General features: G+C 37.7%; 1 protein-coding gene across 18 annotated transcripts in view; it reads left to right on the forward strand.

Annotated features, from left to right (window-relative positions):
• Positions 1 to 1,287: 1,287 nt before the first annotated feature.
• ABCC9 (ATP binding cassette subfamily C member 9) overlaps positions 1,288 to 27,134 on the forward strand; it is an 80,037-nt gene continuing 54,190 nt past the window's right edge. For 7 of the 18 annotated variants that reach the window (XM_068655187.1, XM_068655234.1, XM_068655242.1 and 4 more), the window contains exons 1-10: positions 1,289 to 1,518; positions 2,877 to 2,914; positions 9,066 to 9,231; positions 11,836 to 11,977; positions 12,343 to 12,464; positions 13,561 to 13,727; positions 14,381 to 14,623; positions 20,035 to 20,229; positions 23,359 to 23,523; positions 25,046 to 25,201. In XM_068655187.1, the coding sequence (XP_068511288.1) occupies positions 9,087 to 9,231; positions 11,836 to 11,977; positions 12,343 to 12,464; positions 13,561 to 13,727; positions 14,381 to 14,623; positions 20,035 to 20,229; positions 23,359 to 23,523; positions 25,046 to 25,201 (1,335 nt within the window). In that variant the 5' untranslated portion in view covers positions 1,289 to 1,518; positions 2,877 to 2,914; positions 9,066 to 9,086. Of the gene's footprint in view, positions 1,519 to 2,780; positions 2,915 to 9,065; positions 9,232 to 10,295; positions 10,405 to 10,930; positions 11,150 to 11,835; positions 11,978 to 12,342; positions 12,465 to 13,560; positions 13,728 to 14,380; positions 14,624 to 20,034; positions 20,230 to 23,358; positions 23,524 to 25,045; positions 25,202 to 27,134 lie in introns of those variants that run through there. The other 11 variants (XM_068655261.1, XM_068655196.1, XM_068655300.1 and 8 more) reach the window with 8 other exon arrangements.

Here is a 27,134-nt window from a genome sequence, read left to right on the forward strand (position 1 = left end):
CTCAGATCCTTTCCCCTCAAAGTTACTTTTTCCTGAAACACTAAATATTAATATGTTTGAGGGAAGGAAAAAAAAAAAAAAAGGCAAGTAAAACATTTCAAGTGCTGTGGAGGATGGTCAAGGACTGTCTCAGTCGCTCAGTGTAATGGTGTGTTGATGTTTCAAGTCAGTGTGATATATCAAAAGGCAGTACTCTTCTTTAGATCTGAGGTTTCCACTTTTTTTTTTTCCCTATAGTCATAAGGTAAAAAAATAAAAAATATAAAAATCTCAGAAGAAGGAAAAGGCTGGATTTGCCAAGATTTTAATGATTCTGGCAATATTTGACCCCAAGCATTCCCCTGCATATTCAGATCACAGTTTTCTGTAATCCCTTTCATAGCATGAAAACACATTTGACCACAATCCATTTGAGACCATCCGTTCCCCGCTGATCTCAGTGCAACCCCTGGATTCTGCTAGGTCTGAGCAAGACGCCTCTAGCTCTGGTACCCAACCCCAGAACTGCTGTGCTTGTAAATGCTCTGAGTATTTATGCCAAACCCCAGGTCTAGCCCTAAGAACTTTACCGTTTTTGGCCTCAAGGTGTATGGCTTGATAAAATGAAGCTATCATGACAGAAAAATCTGAACCTTGGCATATCTTGCTTCAATGGCACTGAAAGAAAATAGGCAACAAACCAGCCTTTAGGCTCTCGAGGACCTCTTTAACTTTAAATAAAGAAACATACGCAATGTAGCAACTTCCAGTGTTGCCAAAAAAATATTATCCCTTATAAATAAGGGCAATTGTATGAAAAATTATATCCCTGGAATAAACATAAAATTTACTTTGAATTTTATTTCAAGATTATTTGTTTTCAATCTATTTCAAAAGAAAAGCTATCCAGTGCTTTAAGTGATAAAAAAGTGGAATTTCTTCTATGTTAAGTGGGGGAGTCTGGAGGGATCTAGGTTAAAGTAAAATATCTGAGTAGACTTATGCTTTCTCTTTTGCTCAAGATGATGGACAATTTACAAAATTATGTTGTCAAATTCAAATTAACCAAGCTTAATTCAAAGGAATTCAAAAACTGAAGCTCCCATGTCTGCCAAAAGTTAGACTACCTTGTCCAAATCAATTATTTCAGGATAACCATCTGATAATAGCCTGCGCATTGCAATGCAGCCTCTTGGATTCTTACCACTCCAGCGAGTAAGAATGAAAATAAAAGCAAGCAGAAGAAATCCCAGGGGACTGTAGCTTCAGGCGGCGAAAAATTGGTGCTTCTTGCTTGCCTGTCTCTTCCCAGTTTCCTGCCCCCTTCGGCGTGTGAGAAAGACAAGCAGAGTTTGTGCGCTTTGGAAACTCGATAGGAGGCAGCAGCTGATCTTCCCATCACCAGCCTAAAAATAATCCACTCCAGGGCTTGGAGCTGCTTCACTAAGTGGAGGAAAATCCTGCCACCGGGATGATATTGATCACATAGCACAACCGAGTGAAAATTTGGGTTGGTATTTTGTTTTTGTGTTTGCAAAGGTAAGCTACAAAGTTTGCTCTAACATTCAGCAAGCAAGCGGGGCATGCAGTGCCCCCCCCCACCCCGTCATCCCCCACTAACCGTCTCCTCCTCCTTCCCTTTATATCTGTGGGACAGGGCTGCTCCTTGTTCTTTCCTGGGATTACAACTCAGATCTGTTTTCCTTTTCCTTTTCCATTCTCAGGCATTCTCAGGCTTTACAGTCCCCTACCGCTGATGTTTTCTTTGCTGCTGTGCACAGGGTTATGTTTCTTTTTTTAAACCGTCCTGTCTTAGCATGTGGAGTCATAGGTTTTGCAGCAGGCAGCGTAGCACGCCGATGGTTGAAATTGCATTGTGTTAAGGAGCTTACCAAAAAAGAAAAAGCAATGTCTTAGATGTGTGAGAGCACTGCAGATGTTTGTGTGAAATGCTTTTCAGCGTCAGTATTGTGTTTAGCAGCCTTGGTGTTGTGATTTTCTCTGTGTTTGGGGCCTGATCCAAAACCCACTGAAGTCAATGAGATACTTTGCTTTGACTTCAGTGCAGTTTGGATCGGGCTGCTGGTATACACCAGTTAGTGATGAGAATGCTGACAAGTATCAGAAATTCATCACCTTAAGGCCCAAGGTAACTGGGACAGTGCTTAGCAAGGAAGCAGGGTATATCTAGGGTAGCTGGTCAAAGCCGAAATAGAAATGGAGAAGTTTGGTACAGGATCATTTGGGGTAAAAGAGATTTTAAGTGGGCAGCACTTTTTTGCCATTGACTTAGCAGAACTCTTTGCAAATAATGCATATCTATGGATTGCAGATTCCATTATATCAGGTGCTTTTAGGGAGGTAAGAAAAAAGAATTAATAGGTTTACACCTGGAAAGAAAAATGATTCAGAGCACTAACTGAAAATCCATGGCAAGTTAGGCCTTCCATACTGCTTATCCAACCTAAAAATAATTTGATCTTTTTTAAATTTTCTCTGTGAATTTCAGGAAAGAAGGAAAAAATATCTTGCTTTTGTAATGACTCCATTACTGAGAAGTTAAAAACCAACTACTTTCATAAAACTCGCAGCATTTTCTCCATCCTGCATCTGTATGTGTACACATATGCATATATATATATATGTATACATGTATACATGTGTACTTGTATATATGCATATATGGGCATATAATGCAAATTCTAAGACCAAAAAAATATGAACTGAGACCCAAGTATGCTCTGTAAGCTGATGTATTTTAATCAGGAAGTGCAGCTATTGATTTTATTTTATTTTTTTAGGCAACTGAACTACTGAAATAAATACTTTTTTAAAGTTCCATATTTCCCCCAAGCAAGGTCCACCTGAGAACTGTATTTATGCTGTTTCCTTTACAGTCATATCTTGCAGAGCGTGCAGAACAGTGATAATCCAGGTAAGATAAAACTCTTGAATATGAAGATTTTTAAGCCCAATTTTAAAGTCTTATTTTAAAGATAATTAAAATGTATTTATCTTATTTTATTTATTTATTTATTTACCTATTTACTTATTTATCTTATTTTAAATATAATTAAAATAAATTTTAAAGATAATTAAAATGTCTGTAACTCAAATTCTTAACAGTTTTGCACTCAGCGAGGCTATTCTTATTGTTTTTATGGAAATTTACGTTATCTGCCATTTTCCCATTTTATTCTTTTCTATACCTTATGTAAATTATCTCAGGAATTGACTCTATGCATTAAGGATCCCAATTTCAATTTGTTAAAATGAGATTTGTAAGTGTTTAGGTTAAATATTACATCACATTCTTGCTTAATTTGTTGTCCTTTTACTTTTTTCTTCCCAAAATGCTTTTCTTATTCACAATGAGTATACATGTATGTTCCTAAACTCTTTTGTACTGATTTCTGTTTATTATATTATGACAATGTCTGTACATCTTAACTCAGAGCCAGAAAGTCTCAGTTTGCCAGTGATGGAGATTTTTTGATGAAAATTTAAATGCTTAAAGGGCATAAACTTTTTTAGCTATTTCATTGCAGGGTGAGCTGCTGTTAGTTCACATCCTCATTAAAGTAAACCAACAAGGAATCAGATTGCCAAATGATGTCAAGGAGAGATGAAACTGTCCACTGGCACCATCATGGACTCATCCTCCTGACTGTTCTTTTCATTCCTCTACTCTGTGAAGTTCTGCTCATTGCTTTAGCTTGCAGCAGACTGTTTGCAAAGGGAGAAAGAAAAAGCACCACTGAAAATCTGTAACTAGTTCTACTGTTTGCAAAGACTGAAGTTAAACTGAACAATTTGTCATTAATTTTGAAGCACAAAGGCCTCTCATTGTACAAGTGATAAAACAAAAAATTACCAGGTATTTGGCAGCCTTACTGGGGCTGAATGTAGCTGCTACCCTCAAATAGTATGCACTTGTTATCCGAAGATCTTTATCACATTACTGCATTTCTCCTGACTGAAATGCTAGGTTAAGCCTAGTGTGCTTGCCAATGTTATTATAAAGTATAACATTCCTACTATAATTATTAGTAAAGCAAATATATAATGATATCCTCACTTTGGTGCAATCAGCCCTGCAGAGCTTGGTGGCCTACTGTATTCAGCAGAAAGAGGAATTATCTCTGGGAAAGCCATTTTTGTAATAGCCATAATACTGTTTTCTGAAATGAGTGTTAGGATCTCAACAGGCATCCTGAAAGGCTACAGCTACTTGATGAGAAATAGTGGTCAATAACTTCTGATGTCCAAAAAATTTCAAAACAACTTGTTACCCTTTCATCTGTCCTCTCCTGAATATTTATGTCTAGGTTATGCATTCTGTTGTTTTGTAGTGGCAGTTGGACTGCTCCTGTTTATTGCAGTCATTTCTGTACACTATACAAAGCCATCTGCCTGTAAATAAGCCTTCAGCTACAAACACTACAAACTGAGTAAGAACTTAGAAAAAAGGTCTTGGTAATTCATGTGAGAAAAAGAGGTATGTGTGCTTTCCAGAGGCTGTCCCTTCCTTTGGGACACATAGGTAAAGATTTGCTAAGAAACCAGTGGACATTTCCCTGCTGTGCTATTCCCCATGACTCATAGGTCCTTGAGTTTGTCCTAAATGAGCTAACATTGAAATTGAAGTATGGCAGCTGCAACAACTCAAAACTGGTCTCGTCTCAGGCTTGCAGCGAGCAGAGCTTCTTGTCTTGGAAAGAGTACCATGGTAATAGAACACTGTTAACTCTGAGACTGAGTTAATATTTTTGTGGTTCCCCATTGGACCTTGTAGAGTACAGCAAAGCAGGCAGCTGCCTGGAGCAGCAGGCTGCCGGGGAAGATAAAGCAACCTGGCTTTGCTGCTCGATTCACCTACATACAATTCCAGGAATTAGAATCTCCATGCTGCTGCCAGTGTCACCAAGGATGGAGGCTTGGCACGCGTAGGAGGGCAACTGTGATAACGTCTCTGAGTTGCAACAACCTCTGCTGCTCTCTCTACCATCCCTTAACAACAGAAATCTCCTCAAATCTCTCCTCATGTGGCTCTGCAGCCCAGCTTTTCCTCTTTGACCCCTCACTGCATACATACTGCAGCCTGAAAAATTTGTCTCCACATCTTTGGTAAGGAGAAAAGTTAGCTTTGGCTACACTGTGTGGAAAGCTTGAGTGAACTTTGTATTCTGACTTGCTTAGAGCTAACTCAAAGAGCTTCAACATGGCTATTCATTTCAGGCATAAACTGTTTTTCAGTGTGGCCAATATTCTGTCTTTGGCAATGATAAAGAACTGGTGCTTGGGAAAAAGCATAAGAAGTCTTTGGAGTATTTAATTATGTTATAGTATGATGCTTAGCACTGCATGAAACAAGCAGCACTTCCTCATTTAGGCAATATACCTCTATCCATCTCTCTAGAGGTCTAGTTCTAAATGAACCCTACCATAACCTTACTAAAGCCAATGGAAGAAAAGTCTAATTATTAATGAGGAACCCAAATTTGGTCAGTGATCATTCATAAATGTGTTTCATCTTCCTTTCTAAATCTATATGTAGTTTTGATGAGTTTTAGCAGTAGGAAAAACTACAATTCTTGATATTATTTCTAAATTTGATGTTCTTCCATTTCACATTTTTATTCTGTGAAAAGAAACTTTATAGTATTACAGAACAAGAGGGATTAGTGCTTTTTCATTCTGCCTTTTATCGGTTATATGCAGGTGAGATCTTCCAAGCTATCTTCATTTCCAGAATCAGTTTTTTGACTCAAAATTTTCAAATGTGCATCTGTGCATCTCCAAAGCCTCCTATGTACATGAGTTTTCCAAAAGTCAGAACTAGGTCTAGTGATTTGAGCCACATGGGCAAAACTGGGCTGATCTTATCTGATCTGATACCTTCTGCACCTGAAATGGATGCGAAAGGAATGCTGAAGTGGTTTGTTGCTCCCTGTGAGGGACAATTATTTCTCTGCCTCTAATGTAATGCAGTGTATTTTTGTACATCACTATTCAAGACACAAAGAACAGCTAGCAGCCTGTCTTCAAACACCAGAAAGCATCCACGAAAGCTGGCATGTACCAACAGATGCAGTACATCTCCTCTGTGGGTCCTCCATTCACAGCCATAGTTCAGGTCTAGCTCAATGACAGATGGACAGTTGGAAGGAAGGAAAGGAGGACGGACGGATGGATGGACAGGAGGACAGACCACTGGAATATTAATGTTTCCTGATGATCAGAATACTTTAATAGATTTTAAGCGTTAGGAGCATTAATAATGGTGGTCACTGGATGTGCTGATTAAAAAAGAAGTATTTTCTGATTTAGTAACTTGGGAATTAATGGTCATTTACTTTATTTCATTTCATTGACAATGCAATCTTTTTGACCGTGTTTTTGTTTGTTGGTTGGTTTATTTTAACAAACTAACCAACCTAGACTCTGATTTCTCTCATTTTAAGAGAAGAAAATTAAATTCTAGCTCTTTGAACCTGTAACAAACATGTTGTAAATAGACTGCTTATACGTATCTTGAAAATGATCATCAGTATGACAGACACTGTCTCTCTGTATTGGTGTTAATGATAGAAACAGATTCTTTCCTCAGCTCTATCAATGTACAAAGGATGGTTGTTTTTAAGACAGTATATTGTTGGACATACTCCACCATAAAACTGAGCATAGCAAAGGTGTTATGCATCTTTCTTGACAGCTTCTAGGGACCACTGTTTGAGGTGTCATAAGAATCCTCTAGAAACTGATGGTTAGGTCCTAGCTAGCAGAGAGCACTCTCCATGTAGATAATGGCCTATTCTTCCATGGGGACATCTACTGCCTATATTCCATTTCACTTCCAAAAAAATGGGAAGAAAGAAAAAAAAAGGCAAAACAGTTTCCCTTAGCTTCTCTTGGACACAGTTTTAATCCTTTCTTCCAGATTTATATTTGACTAGAAGCCAAAAGCTACACTTGAAGTCAGTGATTCAGTACTTGTTTGAACCCAGGATCCCCCTGCCCTTCAGTACCAATCCAACCACTAGACCACAATAGCATCTTATGCTGTCTCAGAAAAGAGCCCTATTTGTGGGAAAGGGAGGAAAATTCCCAGCAGAACTCCCTTGGACTTCTGACCTTCGATAAAAATGAGGAAACAACACTTCTGATTTTCAAGAGATTATCATTACCATTTTGTTTCTCTTAAAGGAGACATGTCAAGCTTTTACAAATTAAAAACAAACAATCTCCTTGTAGTTTTTTTTTTAAAAAGTTATTTGTTTGTTCTGTTAATAACTCTACAGACTATTTAGAAAGAATTCATGAATTCAAAGGAATACTTATTTTGCATTATTAAACATTTAGAATTTTGAATATATTTTATATTAAAGTATAATGTCAGATTGATAGTGGTCATATCATACTATTCATTTTGGAGATTGGGTCAAATTCTCCATCAAATTTTGTTCTACTGAAAATTGGGTGGGTTACCCATCATCTGTTGCACCACAGTAAGTACATGAATTCATGTTTGCAGAATGTGGTCCACCATATGACCCTTTGTTATGCTTCACTTCTGGTAAATCTCAATCCACGAATCCCTGATATGTTTGGAAAAGGGGTTGCATTTATCACATTCTTTTCAATTAAACTCCTTTACATGTTTCAGTGATATATTTCAATATGGATTACGCTTTCTGGACCCAGAAAAAACTACTTAAAAGCAAAAAGAGGGGATTAGCAGAGGTTCAAAGTGCTTCTTTGATCTCTGTATTCTTTTGAAGATCTTTGTATTTGTGTTCTCTCCAAGGTAGTACTTGAGTAATTTATATTTACCTTGTCATATTTACCGTTTTTAAACAAGTAAACCGATAAAACTAGTCTGAACTATCTAAGGAAATAAGGAAAGCATTTTTCCTCATTGAACTAAATTTTTATTTTTTAAATTGTATTCATGTATTTTTTGCATGTCTTTATTGTCCTGAGTATGCAAAACTCATTAATGCCAATGTTATTACAGAAAGATGCATTCACCAAAACATACAATATACTTCGCTGAATTAAAGGCATTCTTTTTATTTAGCGTGTAAAATTTGAAAAACAATGTTGTAAGCAGATAAGTTTACACAAGCTATTCTACAGCACTACATTTCTGTGTATAGGTTTTGGGAAAAGAAACCAGCAATGAAACATTTTGGTGGCAATCTTCTTTGATCTTCCTATAAAGAAGAATGAATAAATAACTAATGCACAGGGTGATAAAAGCCAGAATCTGGCCATAACTCTGGGTCATATTGTGGCCCACACTCTGCAAGCATGAACGCGTGAGCTATCTTGGTGTACAAAGATAATCTCATAAGAAAACATGGAAGCCAGATAGTGGCATAGATGAGGCTAAGCATGTGCATAAGGATTTGCAGGATCAACAAGCATGAATGCTGATTTACTGCCCATGCAATCTTCAATACAACCTACTTCGATTAAGTAGGTTCGCACTTTGTCTGGAATGACTAGTGTATATGATCACTGTTGTTCAATGGGACAATGAAAAAATGCAAAATATCAGGGAATTCAAAGCTGCCAAACAAAAGGTTCAATGTGCTTGCACTGAAAATGCGCAACAAATCTTATGAACAGAAAAGTTGCGCAGAGTGTTGTCTCATCAAAGAAAGAGTAACACACAGGATTCAGCTAATGTGAACTTGAGTTTTCTTACTAGAAGTGAAAGTATTTTTTCTCAAAAAATTCTTGTTCTTTTTCCACATCCTCTTATGAATATAGAGCACTTGCAGTCTAACTCTTGTGCATATAATGAACACTAGAAGACATTGCACAGAATATTTAATTAATGTATATTCGTTTAATATATTTAATATAAACACGGCCTTCTTTCCAATGTGCTTGTACTTGAACAGGCCCCAGAGCATTTTCAAAATACCAGAAATTTATTCTTTGTCAATTGCCCAGTGTGTTCCTCATGTATCTCTCTCTCTCTCTCTCTCTCTCTCTGTATGTAGCTGAAAGAAATGTTAGCAGTCTTGGTAGTCAACTCTTGCTTCAACATGTCTCCTGTATTCTCTTTTTTGTAGTAGCCAGACCTTCTGGAAGCCATGAGGCTTGCATTTTGTGGTAACGACAATGCTTCAGCCTATAACATCAGTGCTGGTGTTCTTAGAAATGTCTGCTTTGTGGATGCCCTCAACTTGGTTCCCCATGTCTTCCTGCTTTTTATCACCTTTCCAATTTTGTTCATTGGTGAGTTATTCAGTGGAGCTGTGCAATCCTACAAACACTTGAGCATGTGTTTAAACTCAGACATGTTTACATGTGCTTGGAGGCCTGTGGTGCAAACTGCTGGATGCTTTGTATTTGATAATTTTTAAAAAGAAGAGAAAGAGTGGTTTGATCCAGAGGACCCGGAGCAAACTCACTTGACATATTGGGAATTTTAGATACAAATCTGAAGTAAGAAACAAGAAAGATGGATGAGAACCAGAAAAAACGGTTTGAAATGCTTTGAAACTCCTCTGTGGAGAGGCTTTCTTCAGATTTGAAATAAGCAACTTGCAAACTTTGTTATTTATAGATGCTAGAAGACTTAAGACAGTGGGTCTGAATTCCCTTGAAGTTATGCAAATTTTGGAGAATATCTTGGATCTAGCAGTAGGAGAAGTGTAGGAAACTTTTAGAACAATAATTATCTCTTTTGTCAATATTTGGAAGCAAAGGTGGAGCAAAGGTTACAATCTTTGCCTATGGGAATGAAAATAATAAATGATAAATATTTCTGGGCTAAGTGGGCCAGTGAGCTAAGACACTTAATAACTAGTGATCAAAGCTATCGTAAGGTTCAGAGACTGAAAGCTAATTAAATAATTAAACGGGGGAATAGGAAACAAATTTTAACAGAAGAATAATTAAAGACTGGAGAAAAAAAAATCAACAACAAAGGTTACGGAGCACTGCATCCAACAGAAATCTTAATATCAATGCTGGATCTTTCTCTGAGGTAAGATGTGAGCCATCCTTGAATTACAGGGCTTTCTGCAGAAGTGTTTGAAACTCAGTACAGGGTCTGAGGGCTGACGTTATCTCTTACAACTTTCAATGTTGTATCAACTTGTAGCAGGCTCCTTTAATATTTTTACAGGTATTAGCCAATTAATTTTGAAATAGTATTGCGACAACTAAGAATTCACTCTGTTTTCTAACAATGTTAGACATAAAACATGGTAGCTTAAATTATATGGCATGCAATTATATATGTGTGTGTGTGTGTATACAATTCTTTCTTTTCTATTTTGTACCATGATAAACAGGAGAAGTAAATGTTGGACAGAGCTTTAAGAGCCAGATAGAGTCCACAACATTGACTGAATCTAAAATTGAAAACTGATGATGAAATGTGTGCAGATTTATGTGCAAAAGGTAATAAAAATGAAAAGCAGTTTGGAAGAGACAAAGATAAAAGCAAGGTCAAAGGAAGACATATTTGACTAGGAAAAATCTTTGGAAACTCTGGAGAGTTCTTGAGTTAGACAGGGAGAAGAGAGGATATTTTGGTCCTGCAGTACTTTGCATATTAAAGGATGAAATGGTGATAAACTGATGGTTTCCAAAAATGAATAAACAGGGGTTCTTGTGTATGTCTTAGTCACCTGATGAGCCCTATGCATTATGAGACACTACCTCCATCCATAGTAGGGACTTAGAACTAGATGAGCCTTTCCAACCCAAACCTTTTTATGATTCTATCATTCTGCGATCCTTGTGTATCAAAGGTATATCCTCAACTTTAAATTCAGTTCTGCACCATCTGAAAGAAAAAGATGGAAAGCTCATATCCTAGTTAAAAATGTTTTTGTTTGTTCGTTTGGTTGGTTGGTTGTGTTTTTATTTCTTTACTTCCCCTAAAAATTGGTGTTCTTGAGTTTCTCTCTGTGAGTTCCAGAATTTGCTGTATAGTAAAAGGGACGTGTACGGACCAGAGCATTTAGACTGAATGGTTCAGGACATGCCTGTACCAGAATGGGAAAGGACAGAGGACAAGTTTCCTTACAAAGCAACATGCAAGAAAGAACTCGACACCATGAGAGACTAACCTCTGATCAAACTTCAGCACCTCACAGCACTGACACGCCTGTCAGGTCCCTGGTGTCCAGCTTGTTTTCAGGTTACTGGCTTAGAGACAATCTTCTCTGAAGAGGATAGTTGATATCTGAGGTGATGAAACTGCAATAGGCTTCAAATTTAATTCATTGATTAAATCAGCTGAGTTCTGGTAGCCTAGTGGGAGCTTCGAATGCACAAGGCCAGGCTACAGCAGAGGAGACTGGGAAATGGCTGCGTGGTATCCCCTGAGATAGTGCTCCCAGCCAGGCCTGAGAGAGACATAATAAATTTTATTTGTTTGAAGTAAATATATCTCTTTGAGGCCTCATTGGAGGATGTATTTTTATATCAGTTGGCAGCTTTGCCTGCTCTTGATCCGTGGCTGGGAAAAACATGACGACACCACCATTTCAGTTCTGTCAGCCCCTGTCGTGCGAGGGAGAGACCGAGATATTCTTATTGTCTTTTTCATCTTTGTTCTTGGCCAGGAACCTCTTCTCTTTGATTGCTATTTTGGAAAGTCTGTTGTCCTGTTGTCTGCAGGGTCAGATCTAAATTATGGAGGGCTACATGGCAACTCAGACACTCCTGGGTCACAAGGGTAGTAACAGGTCTTGTAGCTCTTCTATGATGTTGATAGTTGATTTGCTTTTCAACTGATGAAGCATGACTATGGCTTAGAATGGATAACCAGATCTCTTGCTGGCTGAATGCTAACTTTCTTCCTTCATTAATATTATTTTCCAGGCTGGGGAAGCCAAAGCTCCAAAGTCCAGATTCACCACAATACATGGCTACACTTCCCTGGACACAACCTACGGTGGATCCTGACATTCACTCTCCTGTTTGTACATGTGTGTGAAATAGCAGAGGGCATAGTTTCTGATACGTAAGTGACAGTGATGGGTGGATAGCCAAGCTAATCAAATTTGTTAATGTACACTGTTAACATGTGACACGCTTGCTAGTATGTTCTAAAGAGTTGCTTTTTTTCCCAAAAAAGATGGAGCATCAATTCAGAAACTCTTGATTTCAATGGGGTAATGAAATGACTGTTCTTAGATAATTGTTATTCTCCTCTCAAGCTATAACAGTAAGTAAATATTGACAAAAATTAACACATACACATGGAGAAAAAAATGCTACTAGGAAAGTCGTATTTGTCCTCTTAAGTAGTTTAACAGAATACCTAGCAATGTAATATTGGGGAATAAAGACACCAAATTCACTAACTTAAACCTCATTTATTTTCAGACAAATGAAATCTCGCCATCTCCATCTCTTTCTACCAGCTATAATGGGATTTGTGGCTGCTACTGTATCCATAGTCTATTATCATAACATTGAAACATCTAACTTTCCAAAGTTACTGTTAGGTAAGTCTGAGTCTGATATTTCTGTACTCTTACAAAAAGCAGGTTAGCCAAAGTCAGCTTGCTTAGATTGAAAAGGAAGATGAAATCCAGAGGAATATTAAAAGTAATTTTCTGCTCATAGAACTACTATTGCTGTAGGAGTTACTACACCTTTTATTAGGTACACAGAGAAAACTATTTTTAAAAATGATCACAAAAGGGAAAGCACAGTATGCTTATAGTATTTCTAGCATGAGCTTTTAGGTGTTCTTTTTTGACACTGCTCATTAATTTTGGGGAAAAACTTATTCAACTCAAAAGGGCTATTTTGAAAGGCCATTTTTAATAGTAATCTGTTCACAAGCCATCCTGTGCAGATGGCTGTTGTTTCTCAGCATCTATTGCAGCTTACTCTGCATTTATCCAGTCTAATGAATGCCATCCCTTGCTTTTTCCAAATACGATTGGCAGGTAGGGGGTAAGGAAGGTTTATCTTTGAGAAACACAGCTACCTTGTATTCATGACATCTATCTCAGTCAGCAGGTGGTCAGAAGAATTTGACTAGACAATGAAGGATAATGTTTCATGGAACTATACTGTCCAAATTACCTGTATCTCAACAACCTGAACTAGTAATTGTCAGATACAAACCAGGCTGCAGGATATAATTAAACTATATATACTTTGTTTCAAAATAAACACATTTCCAAATGCACACCTATGATGAACCCTACTATTTCAAGGATGCAATAAGATATTTGTCATGTTAAGTGATTTTTCCTTCATTTTAATAACAGAGTTTCCCATCAGATTGTCTTCAATGGACTTTTTAACTGTGCAAAGACTCAACATAGTGGATCTCTCTGAAAGGTGGTAGCCAAGAAAAGTAAACAGTGACTTGTGAAAAGAAAATGCAAAGCAAATCTCATGATCCCCATCTCCTGACTTTGTCTGACATTACCCTTGGCCAGCCTGCAGGCTGGTGATACAGAAGATCACCATGCTTGCATCAAATTAAGCCTAAGAATATTTCTGCTTGAGAAAGCTACAGCTTCTGCAGCATTATCATAGCTAAACTATGTATTTTATAATGATGCATGTGCACCTGTTTTACAGCTCTCTTTCTTTATTGGGTAATGGCATTTGTCACCAAAACAATCAAGCTTGTCAGATACTGCCAGGATGGTGTGCCATTTTCTCAGCTGCGTTTCTGCATCACTGGAATTATGGTCATTCTCTATGGACTGCTGATGGCTGTGGAGATCAATGTTATTCGAGTTAGGGTATGTGATTTCATGATCAGGTTCTGAAAAGATATCTGTAGTATCTCAGGGATGAAGATGGATCATTAGTCCCAGTAACTGTAACTTGTGTCAAGTTTACATCCAACTTTGTCTTATCCATGAATGTCTCATTAATTCTGTAGAAATCAATGGGACCTGGTGTCTTTTTTAAATATATCCTTGATTTAGGCCCTAGACTTGTTATTATGTGTGCATATGAATATATATACATATAGAGAATACATATGTGTATATAGATATACAAGCATATTAGTGCATGTATAGGTATGTGTGTGTGTAATCTGTACAGTATATGTTAATGCAGATAAACTATATATGCATAAACAAGCATATGCTTTTACCCATTGTAATTTAAAACATATACCAAGAGTTCTTTTGTTGCTATTCAGACAGATAGGTGGTACTGGTAGGGTATAGTGGATTGTCTACATACCACAGTGGTCAATTATTTGACCATTACATTGTCAAAATGGAAATACTCCTGCTTAAATGCAAATGTATATTTGACTGTAATGTATAATTGCTTTTACATGCAAATTTGTCACTGCAGTTATATTATACATATTTTTTACTAGAAATTGCACTTAATAAGATAATTCCTGGGGACATGCTGTTTATTATCTTCTTTCCAGAGGTATGTATTTTTTATGAACCCTCAGAAAGTAAAGCCACCAGAGGATCTACAGGACCTGGGGGTGAGATTTCTTCAGCCCTTTGTCAATTTGCTCTCAAAGGCAACTTACTGGTGGATGAATACTCTCATCATATCTGCTCACAAGAAACCTGTGGACTTGAAGGCAATTGGGAAGCTCCCAATTGCAATGAGAGCACTGACAAATTATGTTTGCCTCAAAGAAGCATATGAGGAACAAAAGGTAACCAGAGATGTCCATGTCATTGTTTTGGCTTTCAGAACCGTAAAGTCACTGTGAATTTCTTCTGCTTCTATGAAATCCTTGTTTTAGGATTTTTAACTTAGGACTGTTTGTTCCAAGGTAAAACTTGGCATAGGAAGTTCTAATCCAATAGTTACTGTTTGGTTTTAAGTGAATTTACAGCAGGGGAGAGTTGCCAAATTGAGAGCAAGTGGAAACTAGAACCATAACAGAATGATCACTTGCTGGATTCCTCTTTAAAAAGGAAAGCTTTGTTTAAATATTAGATATTCATGACAGCATGTTAATTTAGAAGTGTATTCTAATGATGAGTATTTTCAACTGGAAATACTCATCTTCACTTTCTCCTTAGAAATTCTGCCTTAGAAATGTTGCATGTTTAAGTAAATGTTGTCCTTTACCCTTGCAAGAGGATACAAACTCATGGACAAACCTGTCCATATGACGTAAGGGCTCAGCTGTGGTTTTCCTCTAAGATGCACATTGGAAGGGGAGCATACAATTAAGAATGTTAATGCAAGGGGAAGCTGGAAAGAGCAGCGCTCTCCACCCAGTAGCTGGTGGAGCTGCAGACTATTCTGTGGTCTCTGATATGAAGGCCTAATAAGTACAATTCTTTACATTTTAATAGATTGAGGTTGCTTCTTTTGCCTTTTGTAATAGAGTTTTAGGCTATCAAAGAGTCAAAGACTCTACTTTAAGCAGAAAACTACAGAGTCATCAGAATTGGGCTTTTCACACCAAAGGAGAAGTGCATCTCTTAGACCAGCTCCTTAAAGAAGCATTTGATACCTAAATCTTACTTAGACCAATGAGCCTTAGACACATACATATCCCTGAAGGGCTCAGTCTTGTTCTTTTCTTTATCACAAGCATACATGACAGTGCAAGCATTTGTCTGTAGCTCATTTATATCTTCAGATATAAATGTGTGCCTGCACAAATATGTGATTCAGATTCCAAAAGGCAACTGAAGTGTTATTGCTCCTGTGCATGAATGCAAGCGTTCAGCGCATAGCTTCCATCAATGTGCACCATGAACATATGAACACTTGCAGAATTTTGCCCATACATTTGCATGCACCTACATTTATAAAGATGACTTACATCAGATTTTTTTTCTTCCTGTTGGTTTGCATAAATGTTTGAAGTCTCAAGGTTATGATAGCCTCTATTTGTGCTAATATTCTAAAACAGGCTATAACCCTTAACTGGTATGTTATAGACAGTGTGGAAGTAAACCAAAGTGCTAAAAGCAACATGTTGGTTTTGTACATGGCCAGGTTAGAAAATAGCCACAGAATTTGGAAGGTTGCACGGTCTGCAATCTGGAATAGATGCTATGTCACTGTCTCTGTTGACAGGGTTGACATTAACCTTCCACAGGTGGTGAGGGAAGCCCCCATATCCTCTGGATTAAGTTGGGTTACCCCTGCCTGCACCTGCAGAGATCTGATCTCATCTGTACTCCCTGGCCATGTGGGAAGGCTACTGTTCCTTTCCAAAACCTTTTCATCACACCTTGATGAAAGACATTGCGCATGAAAATGAATGTTTTGTATTGTAAAATGCCTTTGACACAGCTCACATGAAGTGTGGTTTGTTGCTATGTTGTTGTTTTTCTGTCCCTTCTGTCTGAAATTTAATTTGAAGGCATACCAAAAGATAAAGCAAGGGAAATTAATTAGGTTAATGACCGTTTGCTCAAAATCATTGTTTTCCTGTTCTGTGTCCCAAGCAGATCGGACTGTAGGCTTGTAGGGCTGAGACCAATGTTCTATGGCTGCTATATTCTGCTAAAATAAAACGCCACTTGAGTAATGATGAGGTCTGTGAACACTGGGTGGAACCTTTTCTTCTTACCTTTGATGCCAGTAGGATCACTCCTGAAATCTGTATTCAACTCTTTTGACAGAATCCTTCTGGCTCCTACCAGATGAGGGTTTGCCCACTGACACATGAGACACTTAGTTAACACACAGTTAACACTTCTTGGTGACAAATCTGAATTCACTATTCTTTTCTTACATTTACCAATCTGCATCAAGCAGTTCTTGGCATTGTTAATACAAACACTGCTCAAAATTATTGACTTATAACTATTTTTTTCAAAGCATCAAGTCATTTAATTTTAATATCACTTTCATGCTGCATTATATTTTATAGACTATTGAAGTCAGTTATCAGTAATGTTATCATAATATAAAGTACTTTAAAACAGTACAATAAAGGCTAAATAACTGGAGATAGACATTCTACTTGTCTGTTAGTCTAGTAGTCACTACTGCCAAAGGCATTCCAGCTCTTACAATAAGATACAGGTTGTTTGTTACAGGATTTGTAGACTATTTGTAACAGGCAACATAAAATAGAATAATCATAAAATAGAATACAGCATGTGTTCTTTCAAAGTAGAAAATATTATAAACTAACAGGTAAAACATGCTCTTTTCATAACCAAGCTTACTTAAATATGTTGTTTGAGTTTTTTCCTAATCAATGTATTTGTTTTTTCCTAAGCGATGTTTTTTCCTAAAGGATGTATTTCAGTAAAACACGCTGCAGTTGGATTTCCTTTACTTTTTTTTTTCCTTCAGTAAATATCCTAAAAGATAGACACAATATATTTTCTTGCTTTTCTAGGTAGTCTGCCCTAGAAACTGAAATACTTGATCACTGTATTTTAATCTCACCATTCTAAGAACTGTAACAGTGGATAGGAAGGTTGCTTCTGCAAAATAAGCTGTGGTGCACACCATGTGCATAGGGTTAGACCTTTAATGCATGTTCCCAGTTCCCACTCTATAAAAGAACATTTTGGCTGAAGATAAATAATTCTTTATTAAGATTAAGATGATAAAAAAGTCCTTAATAATATCAAACTAATCTCTCACAGACAAATTTTTGGACCGATGTACTACATGTGAGTAGGACTTGTCATATAATCCTTAAAAATATTTTGATTGTGTTTCTGCTGTTGCTTGGTGTTGTTGTTTTTTTGGTAACTGTACAAGTGGTCTAGATGTTTCAAACCACAAACTAATGCATATACCACATATCCAGGAGAGATTTGCACTGTACACCATACTATACTGCAGCTCATAACATTAGGCCTAGAGGACCATTCTGTAAAATCTCTTGTGATTATTAAAAAAAATCCACTATTCTTTCTCCTCCCTTCACATTAGATACTTCAGTTATGTTGAAGTCCTGATTAAATACAAAGAGAACAAACATTGTTAAGCAGTAGAGATTAATAGTCTAACAACCCTGTGACAGATATTAAATGTCTAATGATGTTTCTATTTTTCTGTTTATAATTAATGTCTTTTTTTTTTTTTGGTAGAAAGTTCTTTGAAGGAATATGGAATGACTTCACAAATTGAAGTGGCAGATATCAGGGAAAGACAATAACTTTAAGGCTTACATTTGATCTTTTTTTAAATTTTTTTTTGTCTTTGATATACTTAGCTTGAATAGCAAGGAGGATGACAATTGCACTTGTAATTAGAATATTAATTTAATTTAATTAGTAGAATTTCAGTGAAGAGTAAATGCATTAAATGCAGTGATGACAATTATGTGAATTTTGTATAAGTAATGAAAACAGCAATTAAAATAGCAAAAAAATAATTAAAGAAATTAGAATTCATCATTACCATTTCCCAAATTTGCCGTTGATGGAATGCCCAGAATAGCATGTGTTGTTGTTTCTAAAAGACGACATGCATTTTCCTAGGAAGGTAACTTAGCTCCTATCAAACTGTTAAAGTGCAGGTCTCTGTAGCTTCCTGGTGAGATACAGATGTGTAGGAGTCCCTGGGTGCAGAGTTGCCCACCGTCTGCTGTTGTGGTCTGGATTGCCCCCAGCAGCAGTGAGGATGTGGGCACAATGCAGGGCAGAACATGCATAACACCCATTCAGACCAGGTCACTCTGTCAGTACCATGGTTTCAACAGGAAAGAAGAGGCTTGAGAAAATTGCACTCTAGCTCCTATTTCTAAATTAGTTCAATGGGATTCTTAGTCTGTCTGATTCCACCTGTATTCATTTATTTATTTATTAATCTGGTTGTTTCATCTTCAAGTGTCAAAACATCTTTAAAATTTGGTCTCTGCTACCTGAATAATCCAAAGTTTGTCTGTGACATACATTCTCCTTGCCTACAAGCAACAAAAAAAGAGAATTGCTTCTGTGAAGTGGAGAGCCTGAAAACAGCCTGTTAGGTCTGGTTTGTCCCCGTGCTGCCTATTTCTACTACACTTCTTGCCATTGGTTATGACCAGCCTGGTCTAATCCCTAGAAGCCAGCAAACAGTTATCTGGCCCTCCAGTACATTTGTATATTTTTGGCACCATGGGAACATTCTACCTCACTGTTGAAGTGGCACAAAAGGAAAAAAAATTGAGAAAAGAGAAAAAAAATGCATGAAGCAGACAGACAATACAGACATACTAGCTTTTTGTTGGTTAACTTGCTGGGTCAGGGGCCTGTTATTACTGGGCTTTACTTAAAATGTCTCTGTGAACACTCAAGAGTGCTTGGCTTAGGTTATAACTTGCAGGCATTTGTGCTACTTGAAAAATGACAGATGCTTTTTTACAGTGTCAAAAGCTGCTGCCCAAAGTGCAAGACAGCACTCTGCAGACCATGGATCTGTTAAATAAACCTCTTTCTTCTTAAGATTAAAAGGGCCTCAGCAATATCAGTACTTCTCTGACAAGGCTCAGAGATATCCATTGGCTGGTGTTTTAGTGCAAGAGTCAAGATATTGCACAGATTCACAGAACTGAAGGCTCAAAAGGACCATTAGATGATTAAACATTACCTCCTAAAATAGCCCACCACTTTTACCTTTCTGAGTGCAGTAATTAGTGATTAGCTGAAGTATAATCTTCCCGAAAGGCATCCAAGAGAGAGAAAAAAATCCAGATAAATTAAATGATGTTCTTCTCGGTGTCTGACCATATTTTTTCCCTCTCATATCAGAAGCCTTTGGATCAAGTTGTTTCATACCTACTGTGAAAGTAAAGATTATCCATAGGAGCAAGGGCTTGAAAGGTCAGACCCTTTCCTGAGCACACGTGACAAATAGCAATATCTACATACCAGTATGCTTAATCTGTATTTGCATCCCTGTGTTCATTGGTTCAGAAAAGTTTTAGGATTTAGAGGTGAGGAACCACAGTTACCAAGAGTAGGCAGAATTTGAATTTGCTGTGAACAGTGTCTGAAATCTGCTGATACCTACATCATGTTTGGTGCTTTGTCTACCCTTAAAACACCCTGCAGGAACCATTTGGGCATCCGGACAGGAATGAAAGGGAAGTTGCCACATACTGCCAAGGAGGCCTCTTGGTGCATTGACACCTTTCTTTCTGTTTTCCAGAAAAAGGTAGCAGACCAGCCCAACCGGAGTCCCTCAATATGGTTAGCAATGTACAGTGCTTTTGGACGACCAATTCTTCTCAGTAGCACCTTCCGTTACTTGGCTGACTTGCTGGGTTTTGCTGGGCCATTATGCATTTCTGGCATTGTCCAGGGCTTCCAGAACACAACCAATAACACAAATACAACAGAAAAGGTAACCCGACAACATGGATTAAAATATTTTGTTTGGCATAAGTTCTTGATTGATATCACATATTTAATACTGTATGTTCCTATATGCCTATGATCATCATTGTAATGTTTTATTATTACTTTCAAGCAAATTGGGTATTTTTGGTGAGAGACCATCAAGTTATAGACCTGAGTAGTGAAAGTCTTGGGTATGAATGCAGCACACGTACAGAGGTAGTGCAGGCTTCCCCCAGCTGCCCAGCTGTCTGCCTCTTTGTGGAGTCTGTTCTGAACTTCTGGGGAGAAGGAACAGCTTCTGTGCTTCAACTGTGCCTCCTCATTTCAGGCAGGACACCTCACTGGTAGTGCCCCAAAGATGGATTCAGCAAGGAAGAGTCTGCGGATTCTGCCTAACTTCTGTCCATCTGTCTATTTGTCAGTCATTGACACTTTGAGCAATTTGCAATCCATTTTCCTCTGAGAAGCCAAGAATAGTCACCCTCTATGACTGATTATTCTGCTTGTTGCTGTGATGAAATAAACTGAGTATGTGCAAAGTTGAAGGTCATCCATTTTGTTCAATAGAATCCGTTCTTCTAGAGATGCACAAAAGTTGCTGGTTTACATATTTCAAACTTCACTGAGACTGCACTTTCAGATTATCACCTCCCAAAGCACTGAGCAAACCTCTGATGCAAGACATTTTCTGTCATAAGAACAAGAATTTGTTAGTAACTAGTGAAAACATAAAGACAACATTTATTTTACTAGCTGACATCATACAAAACACAAGAAAGATATTTTCCTTTGTCTTTTTTAGGGTATGGAAATACAACCATACACTTTATATAGTGAATGTTTTATATTTGAGTGAGCAGATAGGTATATAATGGAATAAAGTTTTCCTCTGCAGATAAAAGATTTGACTGTCATTGTTATCCAATCATCTTCTTGGCTGCTTGCTCCTGACATTCATTTTCTTGACTGATTCTCTCAATTTGGCTTTAGACTCTCATCCAGCCATTACACTGAAGAAGCAGAATGTAACTGTGCAGCTTATCAAATAAAGCATTTTATCATCTTTGAACCTCCACATACTGGATTTGAGCCACAGAATTAAAAGGCAAAGTACATCTTTTGCCTCAAAAATAGGTGGTGTGTTTTGTTTTGTTTTGTTTTGTTTTGTTTTTGCTTGTTGAACAAACAAAACATTTTAGTTTGGGAATGATCATTTCTGGATCTCAAATGTAGTAACCTGTACCTTTTCCCCTTCCTTTATCTGTTGCACTCTTCAGTGAAGTGTATTCTTTTGTTGCATTTTAATCACCACTGCCTAAAAGGAAGATTAAAATCATCAGAGAACTTGAAAGTGCTCCAAGAGGCTGGCTTGGTGACAGTTACTATTTCTGTTGGATATATTTCAGAATACATTTGCTTTTAATTTACAGATTTTGATAAACTTTCCCTTGGTTGTTCTTGCTATTATGTTTTTCTCCTTTAAATTCTTTCTAGCTTCGACTAATGTAAATTACTTGAATTTTATGAGAATTTTACTTCATGAGAACCCTATATATATTGATAAAGGTATCTACAAATGGTAGTTTGTTATTGTTATCCCTACTATGTACACATGGGGAAGTTAGATTTATCTGACCAATTATGCACTTAGGCAGCCCTCGTATCAAAAAGTCTTGAGCTAGTAACCAACTCAGTCCTATTATTTCAGCAGGATTTAGGTGTCTTACAGACTTTAGCTCTTTGGAATACACCATTAGGTGCTTATAAATGTTTGAGTACATCTATGACTTTTGGAATTTTATGGTTTAATTTGTACAGAAGATGTCTGACTGGGGACAGGAAATGATTCCCCCCAGCCCCACAACGGGTTCAGCCCAAACCCAGGCTACCCATTCACTGTGTCTTTGACAGAGGGAGGAGAGTGGAGTGAGGTTAGAAGAGAATAGGACAGAACAGAGCAGAACCAGAACAGAACAGAAAGAACAGAACAGTTCAATAGGAAGGGACCTTCAAAGGTGATCTAGTCCAATTGCATGACCACTTTAGGGCTAACCAAACGTTAAAGCATATTATTGATGGCATTATCCAAACATCTCTTGAACGTTGACAGGCCTGTGGCATCAACCACCTCTCTAGGAAGCCTGTTCCAGTGTTTGACCACCCTCACAGTAAACAATTTTTTCCTAATGACCAGTCTGAACTTCTCCTGGCTGGGTGACCATGGTGAAGTGCACCTGCAAGCTCAGGGCACCTGTCTCCTCCCTGCAGTCCTCTGGGAGGTTACAGCAACCCAGAGTGATGAAAGACTCTGTAAGAGTGTAGGTACGCAGCTTACCTTTCAATATTTCCCAGACCTTTCATCTCAGCATCAGCCTGGGGATTTCAGAAGAACAGGCTTTTCCTTTCTTTTTTTTGTAAGAATTCCAGTAAATCCTGCTTCCAGCTGGATCGGAAATGCCAAAGGAACAGCCTTCCTTGCAGTATTTTGGTACATTTATTTCCTTCTCTGGCTGAAACAGAGTAGCACAACGAACATAAAAAAGTAGAAAAGGAAAACAAATAAAGTGTTTTAAACAAGAATTGTTTTTCCCCGTAGAGGCATTTACATGTCATTTCATGGGAAATACTGGAAGCTAAAATATTTCTTTATTCAGAGTACAAAGGTAAAATAGACTATATTTCTGGAAGGAATTGCTTCCATATTGTACAAATGCAACATACTCAATATTGCAATATCAATGCAATAAACCAATAACCAATCACATGTTATAGAAAATACTATTTTTTCAACTTCTTCATGTGCAGGTGGAATAAGCTTCATCTTCTTCTGAGTGGTATTTCTATCCTCCAAATCAGAATTCAATGGATAAACTAATGATAAACCAAGCATGGTAATCTCACTGTCCCTTTTCTGCTAAAAACAATTTATTTCAGAACTACTAGAAATTAGTGTCCTAAATCTTTGGAACAGGAACAGACAGTTTAAATTCTGCCTAAATGATTATTATACGTACAGCAGTAAGAGTTATAATTCCTGTAACTTTCCCATATTACCATCAATATATTTTATTCTAATGCAGAACAGACAATCCCTCCTTTGCCACTGTTGTCATGTTTTTCCTTTTATTTTCAGTCAAAGGATCCATCAAATTCATATCTCTCCTCAGAGGAATTCCTCAGGAATGTCTATGTTTTAGCAGTCCTGCTCTTCCTGGCCCTTATCCTGCAGAGGACATTCCTGCAGGCTTCCTACTATGTGACTACAGAAACGGGTATCAACCTACGAGGTGCTTTACTGGTGAGCAAAGATGTTCCCGTGATCTGCCAAGAAATTCACTGACATTAGCTCCCACTTTGTATTTTCATTTATCTTGTCTTTTTTTTTTTGTTGTTTTTTTTTTTTTGTTTTTTTTTAAAGACTCAGTTAATAATAATAGTTTGAGAGAAGATATACACTGTATTTTTACACAGAAAACTAGAAAATGTAATATCACTGACACAGCCAAAGTCATGGCAGCAATTCCTTTCACTGAGAACTAGACACATCATAGTAATATGGAAAAGTTTAACACTCAGTCTGTGCATCTAAGAACATATCTCTGCAGATAGTATTAGTCGTATGAAGATAAGCAGCATTGTTCAGCATATTGAAGTTTGAAGCTCTGTGTTTGCCTTGTTCATTTGCTTAGGAAGTTATTTTTGCTGACTGTGAACAGAGTCATCTGCCATATCATTGGCTGAGCTATGTTTTACTGGAGAGCTGTCCATGAATCATGAGTGGTGATTCTGAACAGTTATGCCCTTTTGCACAGAGCCCTGTGAGATGGGACAGGAATGATTCATCTCCAAAATTGTCTTTAAAGCCAGCATCCATTAACCCTTTGTGAAAGTCATGCTTATGAACTAAAGCCAGCAGCTCCAGCTCAAATTGTGGGCTGTAGCTGGAACATCCACAAACCAAACTCCTCAGAAAGTATCAGGACTTTGAGCAGAACAGAAGTTGGACTGATGTTCTCCCAGGTATAACTAACCACAGGATTATTGTGCCATCATGGAGGCTTCTCTTTCTGTGTGCACAGTGACTGATGTAGCTGTTTTAAACATTTTCTCTCTTCTCTCAGGATTGAGGGTGTAGACTTGGTGAAGAAAGAGTACCTGATTATTTGCTCATGTTTTTATGTTTCCTGGTTGCCAAAATGGGGTTCTATAGGATTTACCTTGCTCACAGACAAAACAGGGCAGAGAGTACAAATTATTCTAAAAAATTCCCTAAAGCTGCACTGTGTGAAATTTAATCATAGCTGTGACTGGGTTCACAGCATTTGTCTTTAAAATTCTGGTAGGTAGAAGCCCTAATTAACCTTAAACCCTGTTAAGCTCCTACAGATTTTATGGAAATAGATGGCTAGGTACAGGAGAGAAATGCAAAGGAATATAAATCCACCCTGTTCAAAATTTCATAGCTTAAATTCAACTATTTCACTGGAAACAAGAATTTCTTTGACAGTGCCCAGAAAACCAGGCTCACTATGTGTTTATCAAAAAAAGATCTGCCCAGTCTCCTCAATGTTGATGTTTTCTTGTCATTTTGTTCTGTTTTAGGTCTGCATTAAACAGCAAAGCTTTTGGAGTTTTTAAAAGTCTGTTCTCTCTCTGGTTCTTTTTCTCATTCTGTCTCCATCTCTCTTTGTCTCAAGTGAGAGAGTGGGAGAAAGGCTGTGCTAGGTAATCACTGACACTGAAATGTGAAACATCCTGCTGCTGCTATTGCTTTATAATGACATAATTTTCATATATGCCATTTTATTCCTTTCCCACAGGCAATGATATACAATAAGATCCTGAGACTTTCCACATCAAACTTGTCCATGGGAGAGATGACACTGGGACAAATCAATAACTTGGTCGCCATAGAAACAAATCAATTAATGTGGTTCTTGTTCCTGTGCCCCAATCTGTGGGCTATGCCTGTTCAGGTAGAGCATCAAAGTAAGGGCCAAATGTCAGGATCCTCCAACCTGTTTGAAAAGAGTATATGTCTGCTGTGAGATTAACACCAAATTCAGAACCTCTAGCACTGCACTTCATGCTCATTTTCTTGGAAGAGGACTAACAAGCAGAAAGGTGGTCCGCATCTCCTCCAAGAACTGGGAGGCTGTGTCTTTAAGGGCCGATAAAGAGAGGATTTTTTTTTTTTTTTGAGGATTTTGCTGTCATTGATAAGATCTGTGGCTTTAAAATTATGACCTGTCATCTTTTCCCTGCTCATCTCTCTTCGTCTACTGACACAAGTCATTGCTTTTGCTTCTGCCACATAGCAGCAGCACGGGCATCTCTCCAGAGCCAAGCGTTGCATTTGCAGTGCCCACTTGTAACTGCACTTTGTGGCGGGAACGAAAAGCAATTGAATTCTGCTCTGTGACTGATGGCAGCACCAACACTGTGCTGCGTGAAATGCTCAGAGGTGCTCTGATACAAACACCTGGTTGTTATCAAGGCTGGAAGAAAAGAGCAGATGTGTAGGAAGGAAAGGTAATAATTACTGTCCTGAAAGAAATCCTCAGAAGTACATATATAACTAAGGTCCTAAGCCACACTGATTTTCCACGAAGCTTGAAATCCTATAGCACCTTCAAAATTTTAGCTTCAGGTGGGATTGGCATGGTCCTAACCTATAGGTGATTCCATCAACACCAAACAAGTTAAAAATGGTATAGAAGCCATTCTTGTTGCCTGGAACTGCGTCAATAATTGATTACACTAGACAGCAGTATGACTACTGCTAATGGAAACAAATACTGTTTTTATGTGTATATTTTAGGATATGGTAGGGTTTAGATAGTCATAAAATAACTAATAGAGAAAAAGACAAAAAAAGTTTGCGTGGTAACAGACGTTAGAAATAATGTAGAGGGTTCAGATTTAAGTTATAAATCAATAAAAAGAGGTTTCTGTTTCACATCCAGGTTTATTTGGAAGTGTTGCTGTTAATATCAGTGTCACTAAATGAACAGGTGGTCTGGTTCTACTGAAGGAATGTAATGGGCTTCCTCATCAGCATTTCACTTTCAGGGAATCAGTAGGCAGTGAACACAAGAACAACTTGATCATATCTTTGTCCAAGAATGAGCATAACATCACCCAGGAATTTGCACCTGATGTTGAATTTAGTGAGCGTCTGTGGCCTGGGTTTTACTAGTCTCCTTCTGTGCTTAAAGCACTATAAATTGTAGTGAGTACTTTACAGCTCTGCTTCAACAATAAAATCGGAAGGAAAATACTATTTCCTTCTGAAAGTATTATGCAGTTGATGTCAGTGGCACTGTTATTGTGATAATGTGTCTTTATGCCTGTTCAGTTCAATTGGCAGCTCTTAGCCCTTTGAAAAGGAAAAAAAAAAAAAAAGAGAGAACGAAATAACCCTTGGTAACTATGGACTCGATTAGAAACATACTGCTTTGGAAAAGATGATGGAACTGTCTTGCCTTATGCCAAAGAGATGAGCTAGCAGGGATGTCCCAAGAAACAGCAGTTGTAAAGGCAGCCCCTTTCTCAGGCAGAACAGCTTCTAGCAAATACTGAATTTATATCTGCCCAGTGTGATCAAATGTAGTATAACTGGCCATAGCTTGCTGAATACTGTCACTAACCTTAGGAAATGTATCGTGTATCCAATATATTTGGCCTACTATCAAAGGGCAAAAACTCATAACGGGATTGGGCCTGCAGTAAGGATTTTGGAGTTTACCCCAAATAGAAATTATTACCTGAAATCTTGTACTTTTCTGCTAAAAAAAGGCATCTGTGTATGTTAACTTGCATTACAGATGCCTAGAAATCTAAATAATGCTTTCAGAATGTTGAACTCCACTGATTCTTTATAATTCTTCATATTCTTTATGATTCTTC

This window comes from Anas acuta, chromosome 1 (genome assembly GCF_963932015.1).
Source record: "Anas acuta chromosome 1, bAnaAcu1.1, whole genome shotgun sequence".
NCBI lineage: Eukaryota > Metazoa > Chordata > Aves > Anseriformes > Anatidae > Anas > Anas acuta.